Genomic DNA, 23529 nt, shown 5'->3' with positions numbered 1-23529 from the left:
GGCCTATTAAATGTCACTTAGCTTGTCATCACACTTGTGTGTCATCAGGCAAAGAATGGGGGATGATTGTAGACTGCAATTCTTGATCACTTACCAGTTTATTGGGGTTTTCTGTTTACCTGTGCACCTTGAGGGACATACAACAAATACACTCATTCTCACTGGGACTGGTGGCTGCCCCAGTCTATACTTCATTACCAGTTTCCATGTATGCATTGCATCCGCCCCCAGTTTCCCTCTTTTTGTCAGCTGCTACCCTGAGTCCTTTGCCTTCTCCAGCAATGGTCACTTGCCCTCCCGCTTTGTCTCTATACCAAGGAAATGCAGGATTTTGCACACCCTTTGGCCTTTCCCACCCAGCTCTCTAATCGTCAGCTCCTTTGACTCCCATAAGACTTCTGACATCACAGAAGTCAGCCATAGTTATTTGATGAATTGTTGTTGTTGTTATTTAGTCATTTAGTCGTGTCCGACTCTTCGTGACCCCATGGACCAGAGCACGCCAGGCACTCCTGTCTTCCACTGCCTCCCGCAGTTTGGTCAAACTCATGCTGGTAGCTTCGGGAACACTGTCCAACCATCTTGTCCTCTGTCGTCCCCTTCTCCTTATGCCCTCCATCTTTCCCCACATCAGGGTCTTTTCCAGGGAGTCTTCTTCTTCTCTTCTCATGAGATGGCCAAAGTATTGGCTTTTACTATGCGAATCTTTGTTGGCAAGGTGATGTCTCTACTTTTTAAGATGCTGTCTAGGTTTGTCATTGCTTTTCTCCCAAGAAGCAGGCGTCTTTTCATTTCATGGCTGCTGTCACCATCTGCAGTGATCATGGAGCCCAAGAAAGTAAAATCTCTCACTGCCTCCATTTCCCCCACCCCTTCTATTTGCCAGGAGGTGATGGGACCAGTGGCCATGATCTTCGTGTGTTTTTTTTTATGTTGAGCTTCAAACCATATTTTTTGCTCTCCTCTTTCACCCTCATTTGATGAATATCTAAAACAAATGGACCATTTTGTGCTGACAGTGCAGATTCATTTTTGCATTTTCACATTCTCAGAAAGTTTTGCCAGGAATATGGTCTTCACACAACAATGGAGTCCTTGCGAAGGCAGATATTTACAGTATTCTTACTTGGCTCAGTACATTTACTAATGGAACAAAGAGGCAGAATTAAATTTGGCTGCTTCTTAACTTTTGCATCTGTGGCCAAGGGCCTATTCCAAAGGACTTGCCTTAACGTTGCTGCAGTGCAAAGACAGGTAGTGGCTTGGTTTGTTTGCTAGTGGCAGAGACATTAATCTCTTTTTCCACCTCGCATCAAGAATCCCAAAACCATTTGTAAAAAACTCCTCTGAATCAGTTGCGAGCACAGCGAGCTACCCCCTCTGCTCCACATTCTTTCCTACCCTGTTGTACATCTATCAAATACACCCCTAGCAGGGAAAGGCTTCATCAGAACTAGAGTTAGGATTGACTCAAAGGCTGTGTACACATTAATGGTTAAAACCCAGCAAAGTTGCACACACACCCTGCTGTTTTTCAAATCACATTTGTGGTTTGATGTGTTTCCAAGTTGTGTGCTGTCTGTTTGCACCTCTGGGTGTGAAGGGTGGGTGGGTGTCTTCCTATGACATTTCTAAATTTTTAAAACAGTGATGGGAACATAATTGCAGAATAAACAGGAGCATTACACAGCCAAAGTCTTCTCGGTGGTATTGGTTGTTCCTTTGTACTAGTGCTGGTCCCAAAGGGCCTAAAACTATTACCTAAGATCAGATACTCACAAGTTCCATCTTGAAATTATTAATGCCTTAATAGCAACATGAGGGGTTCATAGTTTTAGTTTTCTTTTTAAAAATGTACGCATGGGTGAAATAGTATAACAATTCCTCCAACTATATTTTCCTAGTAATTTTAAACCATCTTTCCTCTTTTATATTATGCTCCCCCCCCCCCCGTCTAGTTTACCACCACCCTAATTAATTAATTGCTTTATCTGGTAGCATGGCTTCTTCACCCATTGCAATGTATTCTATGAACCAAGCCCAAAATTTACAAAATAAAATCAACTGAGTAAGCTGGCTTTGGAGAAGTTGGCTGGCTGATTATCTAGAACTTGCTTACTTGCAATTCCCAGAGGACATGACCCTCTTTTGGATCATTCCAAGCAGGGAAATCACCTTTCATACACAATCATTTTTGTCCTTTAAACATGACAGCATTCTGGATGCTTTTCCAAACTAAGCTGTCTTTTGGATAGAGATGGCACCAAAGATAAACAGAGTTCAGCATCTCAGACCTTGACTGTGTTTACGTTCCCATTTAATGTGTTTGTGCACTCAGTGCTGAGTTTTTAATCCTTATTCACAGAACATTATTTAAGATGCATATGTAGTACCCAGTAATTTGTTTAAGACACTACAGTTTGATGCATTGTTTCTCAAACCAGCTTCAAACCTATTGAGATCTTTAAGCTATTCCTAATTTGTTGTACTGGGTAAAGACATCCCCACCTGGTGTATAAACAAAAATAAGCAGCTGCGGACTCAGCTATACAGCAGCAAATAAAATGTTTTAAGTGTGTTGTAAAGTGCAACATACAATTGTCACACTAGATGACAACTGTGAGCTATAGCAAATTCAATGCATTTTTCAAAACGATTTAAAAAAAACCAACACAACATTTTCATAATGTTTTTAACATGTGTGTAGATTCCACCTAGATTCCACCCGAGTTGATATGATCAGCCAGGGAGAAAATAGCTGTGAAATGCATTGCATAGCAGGGAGGGAAAACAACTTTCCTGCACTCTAAGGCATAATGTGAATACACCCTTGGTCAGCTCAAGATTATAATCTCATGTAAAACAATGACCTTTCTGTAAAAAATGGTATTTTATTATTCCAAAAAGGAAACCTTCCTTTGCTTGTCCACATTGAGAGGATGCCAGCAAGGCTGAATCATTCTGTAAAGAAAGGATTTTATTATCCCCAAAAGGAAACCTTCTTTGGTGCCCAAACGCCCTGTAAGAGTGCCCCCTCTACTTGGTTTCCCCTCTGACCCATTTTTGATTTTGTTTTATACATTTTGAATGTTTTCCTTAAATACCATCTGCCATTGTGTTCAATTCCATCTGTTAAACATCTTTATCCCATTTTCCTTTATCGCCTCGCAAGCCGCAAATCTCCAACTCTCCATCCATAATTTCACCCATGATGATAATCGAATTGGTTTACCAATATCCGTAGTCCATTGGATCATTACCTCTTTTACATCCCATTGCAATAAAATTCCATATTTTTTGGTGTGTGTGTGTGTGGGGGGGGAGAAACAATGGATACTATTATGCTTTTCTCCATTTCTGACAATCCCTTCTCTCTGGGGAGGGACAGCTTGCTCTTGCCAGAGGTGTGACCTGATCGCTTGTAAAGGGTTCCTGAAGTTAGACCGGGACTTGGGTAACCAGATGCAAAAAGAGACAGCGATCCTGAGCCTTTAATAGTTGCGTGGCAGTTGAAACTTCAGTGAGTGTAGCCTGTGTGTGGCACCTGCTCAACTATTAAAGGTACAGAAGTCCTGTCCTGCCTTGCATCTGGCCATTCAACCAAGGGCAGCAGATTGCTCACTCTTGTTGTACTGGCACAGTACTTGTGGCATTTGCTGGTAATGACATTTGGTGCAATGGCTCATGTGGAAATGTCAGAAGTTAATTTTAAAGTTTACACTTTGTTGACAATCAGAAAAGGAACTTTTCTTTGCCTTTATTTCCACAAAACAAATTAAATGTCTGTATTAAAGGCCATATTTTCAAACTGATATCATGCACTACTAACTCCATCTCAGATAATATCTCTGTTTGTCAAAGTAGAAGAATTGCATTGAATCATCTACATCAGTGGAAAAACACATTTTGGGTCAGAACATTGAGCATTTCAAAACTTACCGTGGCTTATTATTAGTATCTAAACATCTGCAAATTACTCGGAGATCTGCTTAGGAACATTAACTGGCTAAATATTGTACATGTATGTAAATAAAAGTACCTAGCAGAATGAGTATCTGTCAGTTTTGCAGCCATGTTTACTTAGAAGTAAACCCAATCAATTTAATGGGATTTACTCAAAGTGGGTTTCATTTTAGGATTGCAGCCTTAGTTTCAAAAGTGATTAGTTAACCGTTCTGAAAATGAGGATACACTTCAGGGTATCAGAGTTTTGGTACTGAACATCATTTGCTTCTTATTGAGAAACTTGAGAGTTTCAGAAAATACATTGCCATCCCTCTTGTCAGTGTCCTCTGAAACATGGAGAACTGGAAGTTGATTTGATTGGGCTGAATCTAGGCCACCACTCACATCCTGTCCTAAGGCAGGATATTTGGTGGCAATTTCTGATCTCATATGGCATTGTGGGTTAAACCACAGAGCCTAGGACTTGCTGATCAGAAGGTCGGCGGTTCGAATCCCCGCGACAGGTTGAGCTCCCGTTACTTGGTCCCTGCTCCTGCCAACCTAGCAGTTCGAAAGCGTTTCCATGCGCTGCTCTGGTTCGCCAGAAGCGGCTTAGTGATGCTGGCCACATGACCCGGAAGCTGTACGCCGGCTCCCTTGGCCAATAAAGCAAGATGAGAGCCGCAACCCCAGAGTCGGCCACGACTGGACCATCACACCCCTCCAAATATGTCAGGAGAGTCAAGAGTTGCCTTGTTTCTTTTGAGGATAATTTACATGTGATAGTTGGCATCACGATTGCAGCCTTGGTCACTGACCTGGCCAAGGTGATCTTGCCCTTCCTTCTTCCTTTTGGCAAGTGGCCTTATCTGTCAGGAAGAGCTTGCTGCTCAAAGCATATGAAGTTACAGTAAAAGTGCAAGCTGACATTGCTGCCTCCCCCAGCAGTACAGCACAATGCCAGAATATGGTCTTCATCAGGGAGAAGTTGCCCATCCATCATTATGGTTGCCTTGCATTATTCAGTGCTGAACAGATAATTGAATGGGTGCTCCATTGAGAAGGGAATGGGGAACACGTGGCTCCTTGACCACTGGCCACACTTGCTGGGGCCTCTGGAAGTCAGAGTCCAGCAATATCTGGAGAACCACAGCTTCCCCATCGTTTCCATAATATAAAGCTGCAATTCTGTGATAACACTTACTTGGAGGGAAAGGGAGAGAAAAAGGACAGGCACACCTAGACTGTCTCCTTTCTACTCTCTCATCCTTGCTGCTCCTTTGATAATCTTCCCCTCACACCAGGAGTAGAAATAGCTCTCTGTGTGCAGGTCTGAGATGATGGATGCCAACAGGAAAGGAGCATTATGTCAGCCACTAAGAGGAAAAGGAAGGATGCAATTCTATTTTGTTCTGCTTTAGACCTTGTTTGCTGGCTGGCGTTGTATCTTTACTTTAGGAGGCTTTCTTCTGAGTAGGCATGCTTCTGAGTAGGTTGTCTCAGTTTGGTGGGATTTTATTGAACACATAAAAAAGAAAGAAAATTAGAACATTTACATTTGTCTCTTCCACATCTCTCAAGAAATTTGGGATAAGTGACACCAAACTGGTTGAAATTTTTTCTTGATGTAATATAGAGCCTTTTATTCTTGGCCACTGGTGGTTTCAGCCATAAATTTATGTTTCTGTATATCTTGCAAGTAATGTGACCACACCTCTTGTTCTCTCATTTCTTATGGCTGTCCACTCAGTATTTTTTTAATATAATACTATTAAAAAGAGAAGAAGTATGTTAAGTTTATCATTTGATTTATCAACATCTTAATGTTTTGTTTTTTTGTTTTATGAACAAGTCACTTTGAGCACATTGGAAAGATGGATTATAAAAAATCAATAATATCAAGTGAGAACAGAAGATTAGCTGGAATGGACTATATATTTTCATGTATTTTTGCTTGAGTGCTTTCAGTGGAGGGAAAAGCCCTTCAGCTCAGTAGGACTTCTTTCAAAGTAAACGTGCATAGGATTGCATGGGAAATGTTTTAAGGCTGAAGCAGCAAGATTGTGGGACATCAGTGCTTATGGAGTATTATCTTCAGGACTGGCACTCCTATGACACCGGATTCAAAAATAATTTTGCTGCGGTTTCCTTTTGGAACAGACACATGGCATTGATGTATTGTCTTCTTTCTTTCCAAGATAAACCACTGCTGCATTTCACCATAATGATATTTCATTCAACTGCAAAAACATTAGGATTTCAGTTTGTTATATAAATATACAACAAATTGAAATCCTAATGTCATTATCATTAAACAAAACATAAGTGGTTAGATTCTGTACTGTATTGTAGTCTGAGAAAACCTTTAGTAAAAAGGCTGTTAGCTAATAGGAATATTGTCACATTATCAAAATACAGTCTCAGTAAGTATAGGTGTGTGTCTATGTGTACATCTATCGATCCACTATTGTCCAGCGTTAATTCTAGTTTCAATAATTTTATGTTTTTGCAGAATATGTGCTGACAACTGAGATGAAAGTGTTTAGAATAAGTTTTTTTCTGTTAATCGAAGGGCTGAATGACAGAGGGGGTTTCTTGCTCTCTCACACATGTAAGACTATTAAGTCCAGGGTCTAAAAATCCCCTAAGTGGGTTTCATTAGGATTGCACTAGAACCACATTGTGCCAGGAAATCAACTAAAGTGTAAAGCCTGAACAGAGGTTATCATTATTTCATTAGCTTGGTGCTGAACTGACTCATTTATCTTACCTCTGGTACTGAAAGCAAGAAAGAAATTAAGTCAAGTGTTGCTAACTTGAAATGGTTTTTTTTAAAAAAAAAAAGAGTTCTAAACAGTATACTCTTTTTATCTTTTGTTTTAAGTGTAAGCTGCTTTCAGTGGGCATTTCTTCAGAAATGCAGCCTAAAGCTATTTTAAATAATATATTTTAAAAACCTATTTAAAAGAAAATGGGAAGGAGTCAGGGCAACAATCCAGGCACATACCTCTGACCTTCTTTTAGAAGAATGTTTGAATGGTGACCATACTCCTTTTCCCCCTGCTATAGTATTTTATATGGGTATAGTACCTGCAAAATGCACTAGAATCCATCTCTCCAAGCCTGATCATCAGGAAGGGAGCATTCTCAATCTGTGCCGCTTTTGCGTGTAAGCACTGAGCAGATTGGGATTCCCACTCCCAGTGCTGACGCAAAATATTAGTGCTTCTGCCAGGGTTTGAGAGGAGAAAGCTAAGGGGAATGGAAAGGAGCATAACAGAGGCCACATTCTCACACCAGTAACTTGTCCTAGTTGCATGCAACCTTTGCCCATCTGGAGGACCTAATGGTGTGTCATCTGTCTCTGTTCCATCCTGCAGTGGTTCACGAGGAATCCCTAATTAGCTAGCCCATATTATCAGGTTGTCAAGCCCTGAGCTAATTTTAGACCTGTTTGTACGCCAGATATGAGTCTGTATGGGCTGACTATGAGAATCCAGTTGTGTACAAATGCTCTCATGCTGGATTTTTTTCTGTATCACTTTCTGAGCGTTGGTGGTAACATGGCAGCACCTGAATCATACAGGTATTGACAAATGCATAGACATCTTGCCAAATGTTGGGAACCAGCACAAAGACTGCTATTAGGCATCCCAGTGTCATGTCTCTGCCTCTGCCAAAGGAATTGACGTATCCCCAGAAATACTGTTGTCTGGGTCAAGGCTGTCACAGTGTGCTTTGATTAGCTTTACTCTCTCATTCTGCTGTGCTGGAGCCAATGCCTCCACTCCCAACAGAGTCTTGTACATTTTCTTTGTTCATTTAATAGTAAAATGACAAAGCTGCTCATTTTCATCTCTTCCCGGAACGAAGGCCTATAACCTTGATGAATGAATCTTTATTTGCGTCAGCCATCGGCCATAGCAATAAAACAACAATACAATATACAAAGAATAGAAATAAAATGTCAATTATATAAAATACATTTTAGGGTTTTGAATCAATAGTCAAATAGTGGATCTTAATCTGATTGCCCCAGCTAAAAACCTTGCAACCTTTTCTGTCACCTGCTCATCTTGATCTACCAAGAGAAAGGACACTGTGGCAGTGGTTGGGCGGACTGGACAATAAAAGAAGGGTGATAATCTCATTACTCAAGTCTTTATAGGGAGTGCAAGCCAGAAGGGCATGTGCCACTGATTCGGTACTGCCATCTCCACAGGGACATATGCATTTTTCGTGTGGAATCTGTTGGAATTGTTCCTCAAGTACAGCCGAGGGCAATACATTCAATCATTTGAGAGTAAAAGCGTGTCTATATTTTAGAATTGCTAGGTTATGCAGATAAGGTGCCAGAGAGTCGAAATGGGAAGGTGAAAAATAGTCATACCATGGGCAAAATTTCCTTATTGTGGCCAAGTTGTTCTGACGCTTGATATCATTTAGGCGCTGACAAATTAGACTGTTTGCTTTACTAAAACCCAAAGTGAGTAGCTGGTGTGGTGATAAATCACAAGAGTGAAGTTTTTGATAGAAAATTTTAGTCCAGGCGCTCTATAGAGACATTTGGAGGACTGCATTTGGGTCTGTGGGTTCCTTACCCCTCTGTGAGGCCATATACAGCTTCTCCCAGAGAGTTACCAGAATTCAACAGAATCTTTGTATCTTGGTGACAATGATTCCCTCTCTCCATCTATCAGTGGAACACAAACAAGGGCTTAAAGGGAATACACTTTGGTCCAGACCATTCGCTCCCGGGGTGCTCTTGAGTTTCTCGTGGTATGTCCGTGGAAAACTTAGGCAAAGATTTATGGGAGAGCAATAGAGCCTTGGACAATTAATGTCTGTGTTTTCTGGATGACTTGAAGTTCTCAGGTAGCACATATTAAGAAGTTTGTAGGCTTGTCACAGTAGTAGATCTTCTTCCACAATAAGATCCATAGAGTGCTCCTGTTCAGATGGAACTATCATCTATTTCCTTTCATGTAAATTTATTTTTCTGGGTCAGGAACCAAGCTGCTACTGAAGCCTAGGGACACAGCAAAACCTTGTCTAGAAACTGGTAAAATGATGTTAATATTCCTTTTGAGGATATATTGAGAAAGTCTCATGTGAGGATATGGGAGAGCCTTGGAGACAAATACTATTATTATAGAGCTTTAGATAGAGCATTGGCTATCATTTTGATATTATGGGTGGAAGCACTGTGTTCTATTGTGTGTGAGTCCTCCTCTACTCAAATCATATCTGGGCCACTAATTATGAGCTTCCTCTGAGAGAGGTTGAAAAAACCACATAGCTTTTTTTAAAGACTCTAATTTGGCACATAATGTTTCAATGCATGTGAGTTTTTGCAATGCCACTAGGGAATTGCAGCATGGGGGCAGGCAGGCAGCAGCATGTTGCCTAAGCAACTGTGCAGAGCTCTTCTCTATTGTGCACCATGACACCTATTTTATTTTATTTTTTTTAAATGGTCTTCTGGAATGTGTGAGAGAAGGAGGAGCTATCAGCAGCTCATGTGTAAGCAGCTAACTTGTCCCAGCAGGTGTCTGTCAACATAGAGATGGTGGCTGCTCTGCGGTGCACATCCTCCGCTCCCCACAGCCACTTGTCTTCCTGTGGAACCTAGTGCTGGAAAGTGGTAGCTTGGGAATTTAGACTGGAGCCACCCCTAGCATTGAGTCTAAAGCCCTGTTCAGACACAAGTGCTCATGCATTCATGGAAGGTATGAGGAGGGAGCAGGGCTGCAACATCTCATAACTCCCCTGACATTGATCTGTGTCCCTTTGGCTGTGCATCCTGCTGAATACATGAAAATGCGCCTTTATAGGCAACCAGTCCATAGGTGTTGGTGGTGTGTCCAGACAGTGCAGCCCCGCTTACATAACACATGAATGTGAAGTGTTCTTGAATCTCGGTAAAAGTTATCAGATTCTGAACATTCTGAGCATGTGCTAGCAGTAAAATCAGGACATCAACTTGAAGGAAATCTCATTGTTTATGACAAACAGAATAAGAATGTCAAGATAAGGGTGCCTGCCTTGCAATAACTACTGCTGGCAGAAAATGCATGTGCTTTCACTGCCTGTTATTTGTGAATTTCATTGGTGCTATTTAATAATCTATCTACATGCTCAGCTGTCTGCATTTAAATTTCCTTATGCGAACAAACTGCCCGAGGCAGGTTGGGTGAGAGCAAACTTTCCAAAGTGCAGTCCTTTTCAGTTTAAGATGGGATGTTACCTCTTCATCGCCAATGGCACTTGAAAGATAACTGTGCTCAGGCTTAGAAGAGTGAAGGTCATTTCTACAGATCAGCAGGTTTATTGGTAATTCCCTGCAGTCCACTAAATTGACCATGTGCTCTGCATCAGCCCCACCTTATTCACTGACACATCAATGCACATTTGAAAACCAGCCCACAAGGCCAGCTGTAGGGCTTTCGGCACTGCAGGTGAAGTATTAAAATGGTGATTGACTTCTTACATCTTTTTATGCACTCACCTCTTTTCACAAAATACAGATATAAATATATATATATTTCCTGAAATTGAAGTATTAGAAAGAATATATAGGCTCTGGGTGTAGGATCTATTAGCTTAATTTGATATCAGTATCTTTAAGACAAGTTAGAAGAACAAAACAATGTTTTTAAGATTTATAAACTGGTAAGTATTTTGACAGACTTTAACTTAGTTTCCAGGGTTCACAAAGCTGTTGTTTGTCAGTTGCACCTATTAAGGTGTAAATATTGGGGAAATGTCTTCTCTGGAAGAAGCACAATCCTAATAGATGTGTGTACTTTTCTTTAAATGAGGAACTGCAATTAATAGTCTAAAAAAATGTGCATGTGAAAAAGACCTACTCAGTACATGTTTACTGAGATATAAGGCCCATTGAGTTCAGTGAAATATCTTTGAAATGTGACTATAAATAATGAATTGCCATTTTTGTATTCTAGTATTTTAGTTTGTTGCACTGTTTCCACTCTTCAGTTCTCCTACTCTCCAGTTTAAGTAAGTGGAGGCTGGTCTATTAAGGCAGGGGGTTTCTAACCCAGCACCTAAAAAGCCTTCATCGGTGCCCCACTTTTATTCAGTGGGTCTAACGCCCAGGTATCCTTACTTGGGATTACAGCATTGGTCACAGAATCTAGCTGCTTGTACACATCCACTGTATAGCATTATTAGACCAAAGTTTTCTTAGGGATAATTTTGTCTTAAATTTTGTCTAATTGAAATCAATATTTGGAAGCTTTATATGGAAGCTTCAATGTGCAAATGTTATTGAAATCAATAACATTGACTCCTGAGTAAGTTTTAAGACTGAAGCCTAAGGACTCTGGTATTGTTCCATTGCCCGTTGCAGGACAACAATTCTGTAGGCAGCTTCTGTTTTTGCATGCCTTTCTGATTTCTTCGGAGTCCGTGTTCTTTTACTTAATTGACTAGACTTGTGCCAAAATCTGTTTACTTTGGAGGATACTTACATTTTTACTAGGACATTGCTTTGTGATGTTATAAATCTAATTGGATAGCCTTCAGTGTACTGTACAGTGTAATGTGAAGCATTATTTGAGGATCTTCACCAGTATTTTGCCACTTAGGTATTTGTTGCTGGCTGTGCAAAGATTTAAGTACCTACTTTGACTGGCTTGGACCATAAGCATCACCCAATAATATTAAGTTACACCCTTAAGTGCCTAACCAGGAGTAAGACCCACTGAATTCTGTGGGTATTATTTCCAAGTAGACTTGCATAGGTGTATACAGTTAGGATTATGGGGAGCTTTAGGTGAAACCACCATCCTCATGTTGTCTGCTTCCCTCTTTCACAATGACTGCAGAGAAAGAGGAACTTCCCTGGGCAGAGTGATTCCAGTACCTGGGAGCTCTTTGCTGCCTAGATTCTAGAAGAACTAGCCAATAGCCCTGATGATCACCACATGAGGCAGCTTTGCAAAGAGCCAGAGCTTCCCCATTTTAGCTCTAGCAGCTTCTGACATATGCAGTAGAACCTCGGTTTTTGAGCATCTCAGAAGTTAAACGTTTCGGCTTTCGAATGCTGAAAACCCGGAAGTACAGTGGACCCTCCAGATACAAACTTAATTCATCCTGGGGGTCCGTACTTATCCCAGAAAGTCTGTATCCAGTGGTGCCGCTTCTGTGCATGTGTGTGGCGCGATAGAGCACTTCTGTGCATGCGTGAAGCGTGCAGCGTGCTTCTGCACATGCGCGAGTGGCCAAACCTGGAAGTACAAACTCAAAATTATGTTACTTGAAGGTAGCACTGTAACGGCTTTGGTTTTCGAACAATTTTAAGCTGTACATGCCATGTGGCTTCCATTTTGAGTTTCTCTATTGTATTGAGGCTTCTGCTTTTAGTTTTCAGTTTTTGAATGTTTCGGAAGTCGGACGGTCTTCCGGAACGGATTACGTTCAAAAACCAAGATTCCACTGTATTGTGTACTAACACCTTTGTCATCACATCAAGATGTTGTGCGTTATCTGGGGTATGGAAATGTGCAATATTATGGCAAGGTTACTGCATGTTATGCCCCCTATAACACTGGCCTTTTATAACACTGATCCAAGGTGGGTTGCAACAGGAACACTGCAACCATATGGTGAAATAAATATATGGTGAAAGTAACATATGGTAAAAGATTAAGAAATGGGTTCCCAAATGTATATTTGAGTTCAAAGTAGGTTCTGGGTTTGAAAAGGTTGAAGATACCTGCCTTATAGGATATGGTTGCACTTTAAGATAATTTCACTCCATTATGTTTAGCAAGGCAGTGGGGGCCTAGCTTTTGCTTCAGTGTGCAAATGCACTGAAAAGTGAGTGCACACTGTACTGCAGCTGAGCCTGGGTGTGCTATAATGCAGCACATAAAGATTGCGTTTGTCATTGTAAACCTAAAATCTGTAGAGTGCAGGAATCTCTGCGATCTATAGTATTTAGTATATTTATCTCATGCACTCCCTTCCAGCAAAAATGCTCTTTTATATATAGTTGTAGATCCATTAAAGGGCCCTTGCATGGGGAAAATCCACCTACACACTTTACCACATGTGCACAACCAAATGGGCATTGTTGCTGGTCTTTACAACCCAACTCAGCTGGTAGGGTGTGATAGTGGGCATCCCATCTCTCTCCAGCTGGTGAGCCATATGCTCAAGTTTGTCTGCCAACCATCTGTTAAGCAGTACAGACTTTTTTACATACAAGAACGCATACAGCTTGGCATTGCAAGAAGGAGATCTGAACTGCAGTCAGGCAGAAATGCTGAGTAGGTAGCTACTATTGCATTTTGTTTTCCTGGTTTTCTGTGATTGCTCCCCTCGCTCCTTTAAGGCTCTCGTGATCCAAGCCCTCCATGTGTCCCTTAGGAGCCCTTTTCCTGGCTGGTTCAGCTGTAGCTAGATTAAAAAACATAGTGGAAAAATGAATGGAAGGTAATACAATGGACCACTTGGTGGGGAAGGCTTGGGAGGGTTGATTTGGTTATCAATAATGACACATAAAAGAGACAGTATAGGCCTTGTTTGGATTTATTATAATGTACAGTATATGTGTATGTGTGTGTGTTTACAATGGTACAACATTTGCAGATTTTTCAGTGTGTTATATCTGTGAATTAAATGATGCAACATCTCTTTTAAAAATCCTTCCAGTTTTGCATCTTAGGCTGTAAATTGCTTGTCAAATACACACTAATAACTTATTCTGCATTTATTGACCTAATATTTCCACTGCTGGTTATGTTATCCTGATCAAAGAACCAAGCTGGCCATAACTCTTTGTGTGAAATCATTTTTGAAGCTCTTTTCGTTTGTGCTGTCATAGTTTAGATACTGTTCTGGTATTTCAGGCTATAGATTGAGAAGATTAAATTCCTGGCAGCTGGTGGAAACCCTAGCAATGGTCCAAGTTCTTAATCAGCAGTTTGCCATCTTAAGAATTAAGGTTGGTGCTTTATGTTTTGAAAAGTTGAAAAAATATCACTGACTTCAGCAACAGCTCCAAGCTTCTGGTTTTATTTGAGCAGAGAGCTGTTTTATTATCACTTTGAGGCACCCCCAAAATGCTCCAACTTACTTGATTATTTACTTAAATGTACAACTGCTTGGACAAGCACTTTCTTCTTTAATAAATACTGGACAGCCACATCAAATGGCTACAAATAGTCATTCTACTTCCATAAGACCATCTGCAGAAGAAAGCACGATTTATTAGCAATTTGGTGCTACACTGAATAGGTGCAGAAGTTGTGTGGTCTTGGCTTGATTATTATCACCAGAAAACACATTTTGTCTAATTCAGAAGTGAAGATGTCATATATAGGGAGGAGCCATCACAGTTATAGGCTGTGTGCTTTATTGAAGGCCCTATATTTAATCTCTAGCATCTCCTGCTAAAGGACCTCAGCTAGCAGAGTTTGGAAGGGCTGGGTGGACCAGTAGTGGGCTGGGTGGACCAGTGTCCTGAAACGATCCTAATATCTAGTTTTCCGCAGTTCTGAATTTGGTTGTATGGTTTTTTGTTTTATACATATACAACATACCAAGCACCATATTATATTATACACACTACATACTACACCCTGGGTTTACACTAAAGTGGGATTATCCTGGGCTTGACTTGTAACTGTTACCAGTAAGGTTGAACTCCACGCCTCAAGTATGAACTTCCCTTTAATGCAGGCACCCCCAAACTTGGCCCTCCAGATGTTTTGGGACTACAACTCCCATCACCACTAGCTAACAGGACCTGTGGTCAGGGATGATGGGAATTGTAGTCCCAAAAAGCTGGAGGGGCCGAGTTTGGGGATGCCTGCTTTAATGTAACAAAAAATCAAGCAAATCGTCAGTTCAGTATATTCACTATGCAAAAGTATATATGCATACCAAAGGCTTATTGCTTTTTTGTTCTTCTTTTACAGTTTCTTTCAACATAGTCTTCACACCAATGCATTTTTCAAGCTCACTATGTAAACCCAGAAACCTCCTGGCCACAGCATTTAAAATGCTTAATAAAAAAAGATTAACTTGAAGTATATGAATCAATCCAACAGTGACTGGAGAAATTTAGGTCAAATCCTGAATTAGTGTTGAGCTTTCTGCTGATTACCTTCATGCTTCTCTGCTTATCCATTGCAACTTGCCTTTGTTATTTAAGCCTCATATTTCTCTTATTAAGAGATACAGAATATTTCCCTGGCAGCACTTACTGCATTGCATTCTTCTGATGCATTTTTGGACATTCTGTTAAATAACCATTTTACAGGGCAAAACATTTCTTCTATTTAGAGGAACCTATGTAACCGGTGTTTCTGCCAGGAGTACTGAGTAGAGAAGGGATTGAAATGTCATGCCCGATTGGGCACCGAGAATGGTATGTGGTAAGCAGAATTTGAAGAAGAAGAAAAACTTATATGGGCCTATTAGGAGTCCTGGAGCTGTTCTAAGTCTTCCTGGGGCCTGCATGCTTGTATTCTGCCCCATGCAGTTTTGGGAAGTCCCCCAATCGGGCTATGTAAAAGGGCAAATTTCCACATGTATCCAACTTCCACCTGCAGTATGCATCTGTAAAGTAAACTTCAGAAAGAGTCAAAATATTTATCTCCTCTGTTTGTCCACTCATGTGCACAGATGTAGCACATCTTCTTTCTCTCCAGTATCAAATGCTAGAGACAAGCTGCAGGAGGCTGCTGTGACCCTTACGTTCTGCTTGACAGTTTCCCAGATTCCTTTGGCATTCTTGCAAATTGAGTGCTTGACTAAAATGGATGCAAATTGCCCAAGGCCCCAAACTCCAAATACAAGGCAGAAGTTTTTTTTTTGGGGGGGGCATCTTAGCCCCCAAACACTGCACCTCACCTTCGCCCAGAAAGATTTGCAATTAAATATTGCTTCCCTGTCAATTCCCGCAATGAAACTTTTAGCTGAGCTGAAAGCTTTGAATGTTCAGATAATACTGAAACTATACACGCTGCCTCTACCCCGCACCCAGTATGAAGAGGTTGGCATTACATGTCAGAGGGGGATTTTCACTGGTGGCAGATGACAGAGAACTGTGACTCCATGAGACAGGTGTAAAACCAACTTAAATAAAGCTTTTATTTCAAAACAACAAACAGTAAAGCTTGTGGGTGTTTTTCATGCAGGCAGATTTCAAACTGCAGCTTTTCAGCCCAGAGCTCACAAAAACTGTTCTTAAAGGTACAAACATGTTTCTGTGCAAAATGACTCCCAACATTAAAAATTGCAGTGCTGCAGAATATGACAGGCACTCTGATCCAGGAACTTCATTTAATTAATTAATTTCTATTCCGCCCTATACCTGAAGGTCTCAGGGCGGCTCACATAAAATATCAGATACATAAAATCAAAACAAAACCAACAACCCAATAACTCTCCCCCCAAAGAGCCAGCATTTTAAAAAAGGGTATAGGATGTAGATCAAGTCAGGCAAAGGCCTGATTGAAAAGGAACGTTTTTGCCTGGTGCCTAAAGTTGTATTGTGAAGGCGCCTGGCGAACTTCCCTGGGGAGAGCATTCCACAGACTGGGAGCCACTGCAGAGAAAGCCCGTTCTCGTGTTGCCACTCACAGAGGAGGCACACAAAGAAAGCCTCAGAAGATGATCTCAGGGTCTGGGTTGGTTCATATGGGAAGAGGCGGTCCTTGAGGTATTGTGGTCCTGAGCCATTTCTATAGGAACATCCCTAACTGGATGAGGACTCATTCATCCTAATGGGTGCTGTACAGTGGCCAACCAGATGCCTATGGGAAGCCTGCAAACTAGACATGAATGAAACAGCACTTTGCCCACCTGCAATTCCCAAAAGCTAAAATTCAGAGGCATTATGCCTCTGGAGGTAGAGCTTAGTAATTGTGGCTACTTGGCAATGATAGCCTTGTCTTCCAGTCAGACACCCACAATAGCACTGACATTGAACAGGGGCTGCATTAAATTTAGCTTTCTCGTGAGCAAATGATTTATTTAACAAAACTTGTATGCTGTTAATTGTAAATAAAACTGAGCGGTTTACAAAAAAGTTGACCAAATTAGCAATGTTATTGCAGGCATTAAACTAGGGCTTGTGTAGTCTCAGCTGCTGTAGGCATGTAGCATTAGAATGGAGGCATTTTGGGTGGCAAAAAAAGTAAAATGGCCACAGCTTTGATTTCCAGAGGATTAAAATGGTGGGTCAATTAAAAATGGAAGTCATAAAATAAAAAATGTCTTTGTAAGTGAAAGCACCTTCCTGTATCTCGTACCCTTCCATTTTTAATCTGGCACACACTAATGTGTTTTTCATATTTTTCCGAACGTTTCCTTGAGTTGCTGAGAAAGCTGCAATAGGAAATGCAACACTTTCAGCTTTTTGGTTTGGCTTTTTATTACTCCGTTAAAATAAGCAACTCCACATTACCCCATTAATTTTCTGGGAGAGACAGATAATACCCGTGCCAAGCAAGTCACTTGTTGATCATTGCATAAATTGAAGTCCAGGAGCACCTTGTGTTATATGTTTGCCTAGATTTACAGAAAGTACTTCCTAATCTTCACTGCCACTTCTTTTTTGGATTGTTTCCATCAAAATTAGCTGCCAAATGAAGATAGATTTTTCACTGTCAACGTAAAGTGGAAAGAACAACTTGAGTATCTTCCAGGGGAAATAGCATCTTTACTTTCTAACCATATATCCTGGTGCTTTTATATCTGTAACACCCAAGAAAACAAGAACATGACAGAGACGAGGGTGACAGACAATTGAGACGTTAAAAAATATTCAACCCCCCACACATGCCATACATTTAAGGTGCATTTAAATCACATAACTCCCCCCCTCCAAGAATCCTGAGAACTGTAGGTGATGGGAACTGTAGCTCTGTGAGTTCTCTGATGGGATACCTGCCAGAATTTTGAAAAAGTTTTTCCAGCAGGCTATAGCTTTAGAGGGGAAATTAATATCCTAATTCAAATGTGGGCAGGATTGTTCCCACAAGGGCACAGTGTCTGCACATTAATTGATCTGCATAAGATTCAACATTCAACTGTTTTATCCCTTACCCCTCAGTCCATGCACATAGATGCAGATGGCCACAAGGGTAAGCCATTTAATGGATGGTTTGGGAACATATTGCATACCCTGCCCTATTTCAGCCCTTTCCTGTGCAATCAGGTTCCATATTCAAGAATTAGGAAGGTTGAAAAATGCAGATTAGGAGGACAAAAATGTGAGCGTTCAATTCTTGTAAATAGGAAGGAATTGCTTAAGAAATTTGCCTGTGAATTTTTCAGCTCTAGTTCAGCCAGCTTCAGATATTTAAAGGGCCAATTTGCTTGCATGCTTTATATTCCAGAAACACTGGAGAGTGTTGAAAAGTTTAACTTCCATTGTTTCATTTACATTGATAGTTTCATTTGAAAACATATTTGGACATTCCTCTTTTGGTTTTTAGTCACTTTTAAAGGATTTAAAAACAAAGATATGCTTTCACAAAACCACTTTACTCCTTCATAAGCTGAGAAAGCTTTATACTGTACTCTAAATCAGTGTTTCCAAACTTGGGTGCCCAGCTGTCATTTATACTACAACTCTCATCATCCCTAACTATCAAGAGCAGTGGTCAGTGATGATGGGAGTTGTTGTCCAACAACAACTGAGGACCCAAGTTTGAGAAACACTGCTAAATAATAGTAAAATATAGAATAAACAGGAAGCAAAGCTAAGATCTCTGCAACTACTCCTAGTTCTGCCTCTTTTATGCATCACTTAACATGCTCTGACACTAAAGGAGGCCGGGTTTTGAATTACAGCATCGCCAACAGGCAACATGAATAAGGAGCAGCAATGTATTAGTTTTATTCAAGCATGATCTTTAAAAATCATGGTACTGTGGCCCAAGGTGTAAAATGAATGTATGCATTATGCTCTCCAGTCATACAAGTTAGGGAAACTGGAAACAGATGCAATGGAGCAGTGGTTGAATTAAAGAGGGGGTCCTTAATAAATTCCACATGTAGGGCTCCAGGTCTCTCCTTCGTTTTTAACCAAATTGTGATCCCTCTCTGTACCTTCTAAAACGAGGGGCCTGTGACAAAAGATAAGAGGACTCAACTCCTTATGTAATTTAAGTACTGTAAATGAAGACAGGGCTCCTGTGCCTTTAATAAGGTTGTGGAAGCAGGAATCTCTGCAGCAGCTGGTGAAGATTGCACTGAAGGGGTTAGAAAATCTGCAGCTGCTGAAATTCTCACTTCCACACAACTATCGGAGGTACAGGTAATGAAATACTGTGCATTCCTTTTCTTTATTTTTCTTTATATTTGTAGGCTGTCTTTTGAGAGAACTCTTAAGAAACCCAAAAACCATTGCAGATTTAAAATTGGTGCAGTTTGAAAAGTTTCGTTTGGCACTGTGATTCAAAATGGCACCCAGTCAAACAGGCAAAGAAAAACAAAAAACACAACCCTCTGCTTGATTTCAGGAACCATAACAAGGGTCATAGGAATAATAAATGATACAAATAAATAGACCAAGTCTTTTCATGTCATTTATATGTCACAAAAATAAATTTGAAGTAAATTTCATTAAGTAGGAAACTTAATGTAAGATTTGAAGATACCTGGGCTCGGCTGTCGCCCAATTCATGTTACACTTTGGTTCTGGCTGGAAAAAGCACATTCCTGCTGTGGGATATGTCCTTACAGTACAGTATTTCAGAATTAAGGGTACTGGTGTGATTTAATCTAGTGTGCTATAGTACAGTATGGCTTGAAGGATAGAAAAACAGAATTCCTTCTTTGCAAGAGGGGTAGCTGGGGAGGATAGTAGGAAAGGGAGGCAACAGCTGAATGGAATGTGGAAGTGGGAGAGAAGGACTGGGATGTTGGAAGTTGTTTTTCTGGGCCTTAGAGCAGAGATTAGAGTTTAAGTGGCCAGTACTGTCAGTACTTACTATAAGCTATCACTACTTAGTACACCGTGGCTTGAGTCACTTTTAAGAATGGGGAATTTGCAGACTTAAGTCAACAATCCAATTTACACATGTGTTGACTTCTTTCAAATGATTCATTTCAGACACCTTTAAATGTCAATCTATGTTTGTAATATACATAAGCAAAATTTGCCTCCTACATCCAACTTCGTTTTTTTAATCTTTCTGGTAGGTAGAAGCTTATCTATTCATGGGGCTGAAAAGCGTGTGCAGATCTACCAGAGAAGAAGCACAGCAAGCCATCGCTTATCACAGCGCCCGTCTGTGGTTAGGCATTCTTCAGTCCCGCAAGTCAGAAGGTCAATAAAAATGGAGGCCTCATCTTCTGGATCTGATGGGAAGCCAATCACTCATCAGCCAGGTAACAATGTTTTCCTGATTGCTTTACACAAATGATACATGCTATGAAATGAATTCATAGCATCTGATCAAGCTTGCATGGAAATCAATCTATAAGCCAACATCCATAGATTGATGTTCACTTCGGCCTTTCTCCGTGTGCTTGTTCATAACTGCAGTGGTTATCAGTAGTGTACAGCAAGTTTAGGAATTTTAGAAAAGAACAGATATTTCACAGCTTTTAAGATTTACTAATAGTACTAATAGAATCAGCTCTCTTTGTGAGTTCTTGCATAAGCCAGTGTCAGCTTGGCAGTGTAGGTGTTTCAAAAGGGCCTGTTGATACACTTTCACAATATAGGGCAGCAAGCAGCAACTTCCTGAGATGCTGACACCCAGTTTTTGTTTTTAAATGTCATTTAGCATACCTGTCTATTTTATAAGCTACCGGGCAGCAAGGGTGACTCTTTCATGTGTGTTTTTCTTCATGACCCAATGTGTTGCAAGCTGTTTTCATTCAGCTGGCCAGTGTAAGTTATGCACAGGAACTCCTGCACTTCTGTCCCTTTGTCACTTCCTCAGTTCTCATTACCAGCCACTGCGCATGCAGACCAGGGTGGCATAGTGGTTACAGTGTTGGACTAGGACCTTGGAGACCAGGGTTCAAATCCCCGCTCTCCCTTGAAGCTCACTGGGTGACCTTGGGCCAGTCACCAACTCTCAGTCTAACTTATCTCACAGGGTTGCTGAGAAAATAAAATGCAGAGGGGAAGAAGTATGCACAACACTTTGAGCTACTGGGAGGGAAAGGTGAGATAGAATTATTAAAATGTAGGTAATTTCCTGACATTTACTTTCAGGGCAGTTTTTAAAAAAAAGAAAAGAAAAAAGAAACATGGGGGAAAGGGGGGCTCAGTGTATCCGCATTCTAGCTGGCTGAAGCTGGCAGTGTTTTGGATGTGGTAGATTGTCCATCTCTTCACTCTACACTCTCCCCCACCCCCTCCATTTAGGATTCCTTTTTCAGTAATTCGTTTTTCTCTCTTTTCTCTCAATAAAATAAAATAAAATACCTTCCTCTGACACAAACACACACAGACACACAGTTCAAAATTACCAACAGAATTGGTTCATTTCCACCCTTCATTGTTAAATACATAAATACAAATAAATAAAACAGATCTTTTTGAGTTATGGTGTTGCACATGCATTTGTCTGTCTGTCGCATACAGTATTCTGAAATGGCAATTGCTCCTCATTTCCCATCAAAGGTTCAGGGAGGCAGCAGATGGCTTATGGATAGGGCCAGTGCTATTGCTCTGAGCTGCTCCTGAAGAGAAACTCTCGGCTGGTTGGCCTCAATTTCTGCGGGGATCATGCTCCATTAAAGTTAAGTGCAATTCACCACCAGAGAGCTTTCATTTATAGGACAGAAGGCGTTTCCATTTAAACAAAGCTGCAATAAGATCAGAGCAGCAAGCCTGCAGGAAACCTAGGGTTGGAACTTGAGGCTGGGAGACCAAATTAAACCTTCTCACACACGATCACAAAGCCCCTGGTGCCGGATTAAACCCTGTGGAGGCCCCATGGCAGTCAAAACCTTGTTTGCACTCTAGTGGGATAACATTGAAATAAAAAAGCTTGATTGTAATTTTCTTTCAAGGTCAAATCAATATTATTTTGATCCGTTGTTGCGGGGCCCCTAACAAAAGGCCCATTGGTCAGTGCCTATTCTGCCTATTTGGTAATTTGGCACTGAAAGCCCCTAACAAGGCAGGATTATTACCCATCTTTTCACCTCTTATGAAATCTGTTGGGCATAACTCCATTTTCTGAAGATCTAAGCCTCAGGGGGAAAAATGTGTTCATGTGGATATGGGATTTTATACATATAGCGATTTTGTTGTCCATATGAGCTATTTCCAATAGTTCAGCTACTCATGCTATTTGTTCATTACTTAAGTCAAATGACTGGTTTTAATGTTTAATCAGTATACAGGACACAGATTGACTTGGAAAACAGTCTCCTTCCCATTCAGGTACTCTACTTAGGAACTTGGTATATTAATCTCTTGAGTTGTTCTTCTATTATAAAAAGAAGTTTGTGAGTTGAAACTTCCAAAAGCTAAGAAGATTATTATTTTTCTAAGAAATGCAGCACTGATCAGGAAAGTATATTGGCAGCAGTACATCTCTGTCCACTTGCTGCTACTTATTTACATATCAGATTTGCACCATTTAAAGGAAATCATGAGATTTCTTATTTGTATTAGCCTGTCACCTTTTTGTGACTCATTTTTTTTGAGGGTGAAAGAAACCTGCATGTACAGTTGCATATTAAAGTCTAAGGAACATAGATTACACATTTATACTCACATTGGTGTGTGTGTGTAGAGATTAGAAACTGAGAGCATAAATCAGATGTCGGTCTGAATGTGGAAAACACCTGTCTTCACTGCATTATTTATTGATTGTTTATACTTATGGGCATTCTTGACCAAGTGCCAAGTGGTGCTTGGGTGGGTTACAAAATTATCACAATTACTTTAAATGTGAGCATTTGGATGTGGAAGGGATACCTATTCAAGCACTCACTGGAATGTATATGCCATTAACAATCATGCAATGTGTAGCTGATTTGATTCCGGCTTTTGGATGCATGTTCAAGTTGCAGTTCCTGATACTCAAGCGGAAGGCTGCTTCCACATGCAGATCTCTTTCTCTGAATTTGGATGTTGATATCTAGAGCATGGTGAATATGACAATATCTTTTTCGAAACTCTGTTAACACTCTATTCCACAGTGAAATTAAAGCAAAAACTAGAAAGCTGAAGCAGTCACTGCAGGATGCAGACGTCTATATTTATCTGGTCACTTCCAGATTGCCTTTCTATTGAACTTTAATTATGCTTCATTTGTAGGGAAGTTGTATGATGTCTTATCAAGCACTTGCCATCCCACATTTTCTAGTACATTTTCCTGCCACTTCCCTTACTGAAAAAAAGTTGTGATTTTTATTTTCTTTTGGGAAGTGCATTTGTTGCACAAGAGCTGCAAATCCACTTTAACTGCACAGCATGAATTTGCCATTATGCTATTGAATCCCAGTTGCAAAATAACAAATCTGCAAGCACCCTTTATCATTACTTACATTGCATACAATCCATCAATGCAAAAAAGGACTTGTTTTTTAAAAAGCTGCCCATTCCATTACAAATTAGGGTTGATA

General features: G+C 40.5%; 1 protein-coding gene across 5 annotated transcripts in view; it reads left to right on the top strand.

The window, feature by feature from the left end:
* The window catches only part of ANO4 (anoctamin 4), a 137146-nt gene that overhangs the window by 35489 nt on the left and 78128 nt on the right, over positions 1-23529 (top strand). For all 5 annotated transcript variants that reach the window (XM_083698576.1, XM_083698579.1, XM_083698577.1 and 2 more), the window contains one exon: positions 20134-20322. In XM_083698576.1, the coding sequence (XP_083554702.1) occupies positions 20134-20322 (189 nt within the window). The remainder of the gene's footprint in view (positions 1-20133; positions 20323-23529) is intronic.

Source organism: Podarcis gaigeae (assembly GCF_964106915.1).
Source record: "Podarcis gaigeae genome assembly, chromosome: 10".
NCBI classification, from domain to species: Eukaryota; Metazoa; Chordata; class Lepidosauria; order Squamata; family Lacertidae; genus Podarcis; species Podarcis gaigeae.
Note: the sequence above shows the minus strand (reverse complement) of the source record. Positions and strands in the feature narration are given on the sequence as shown.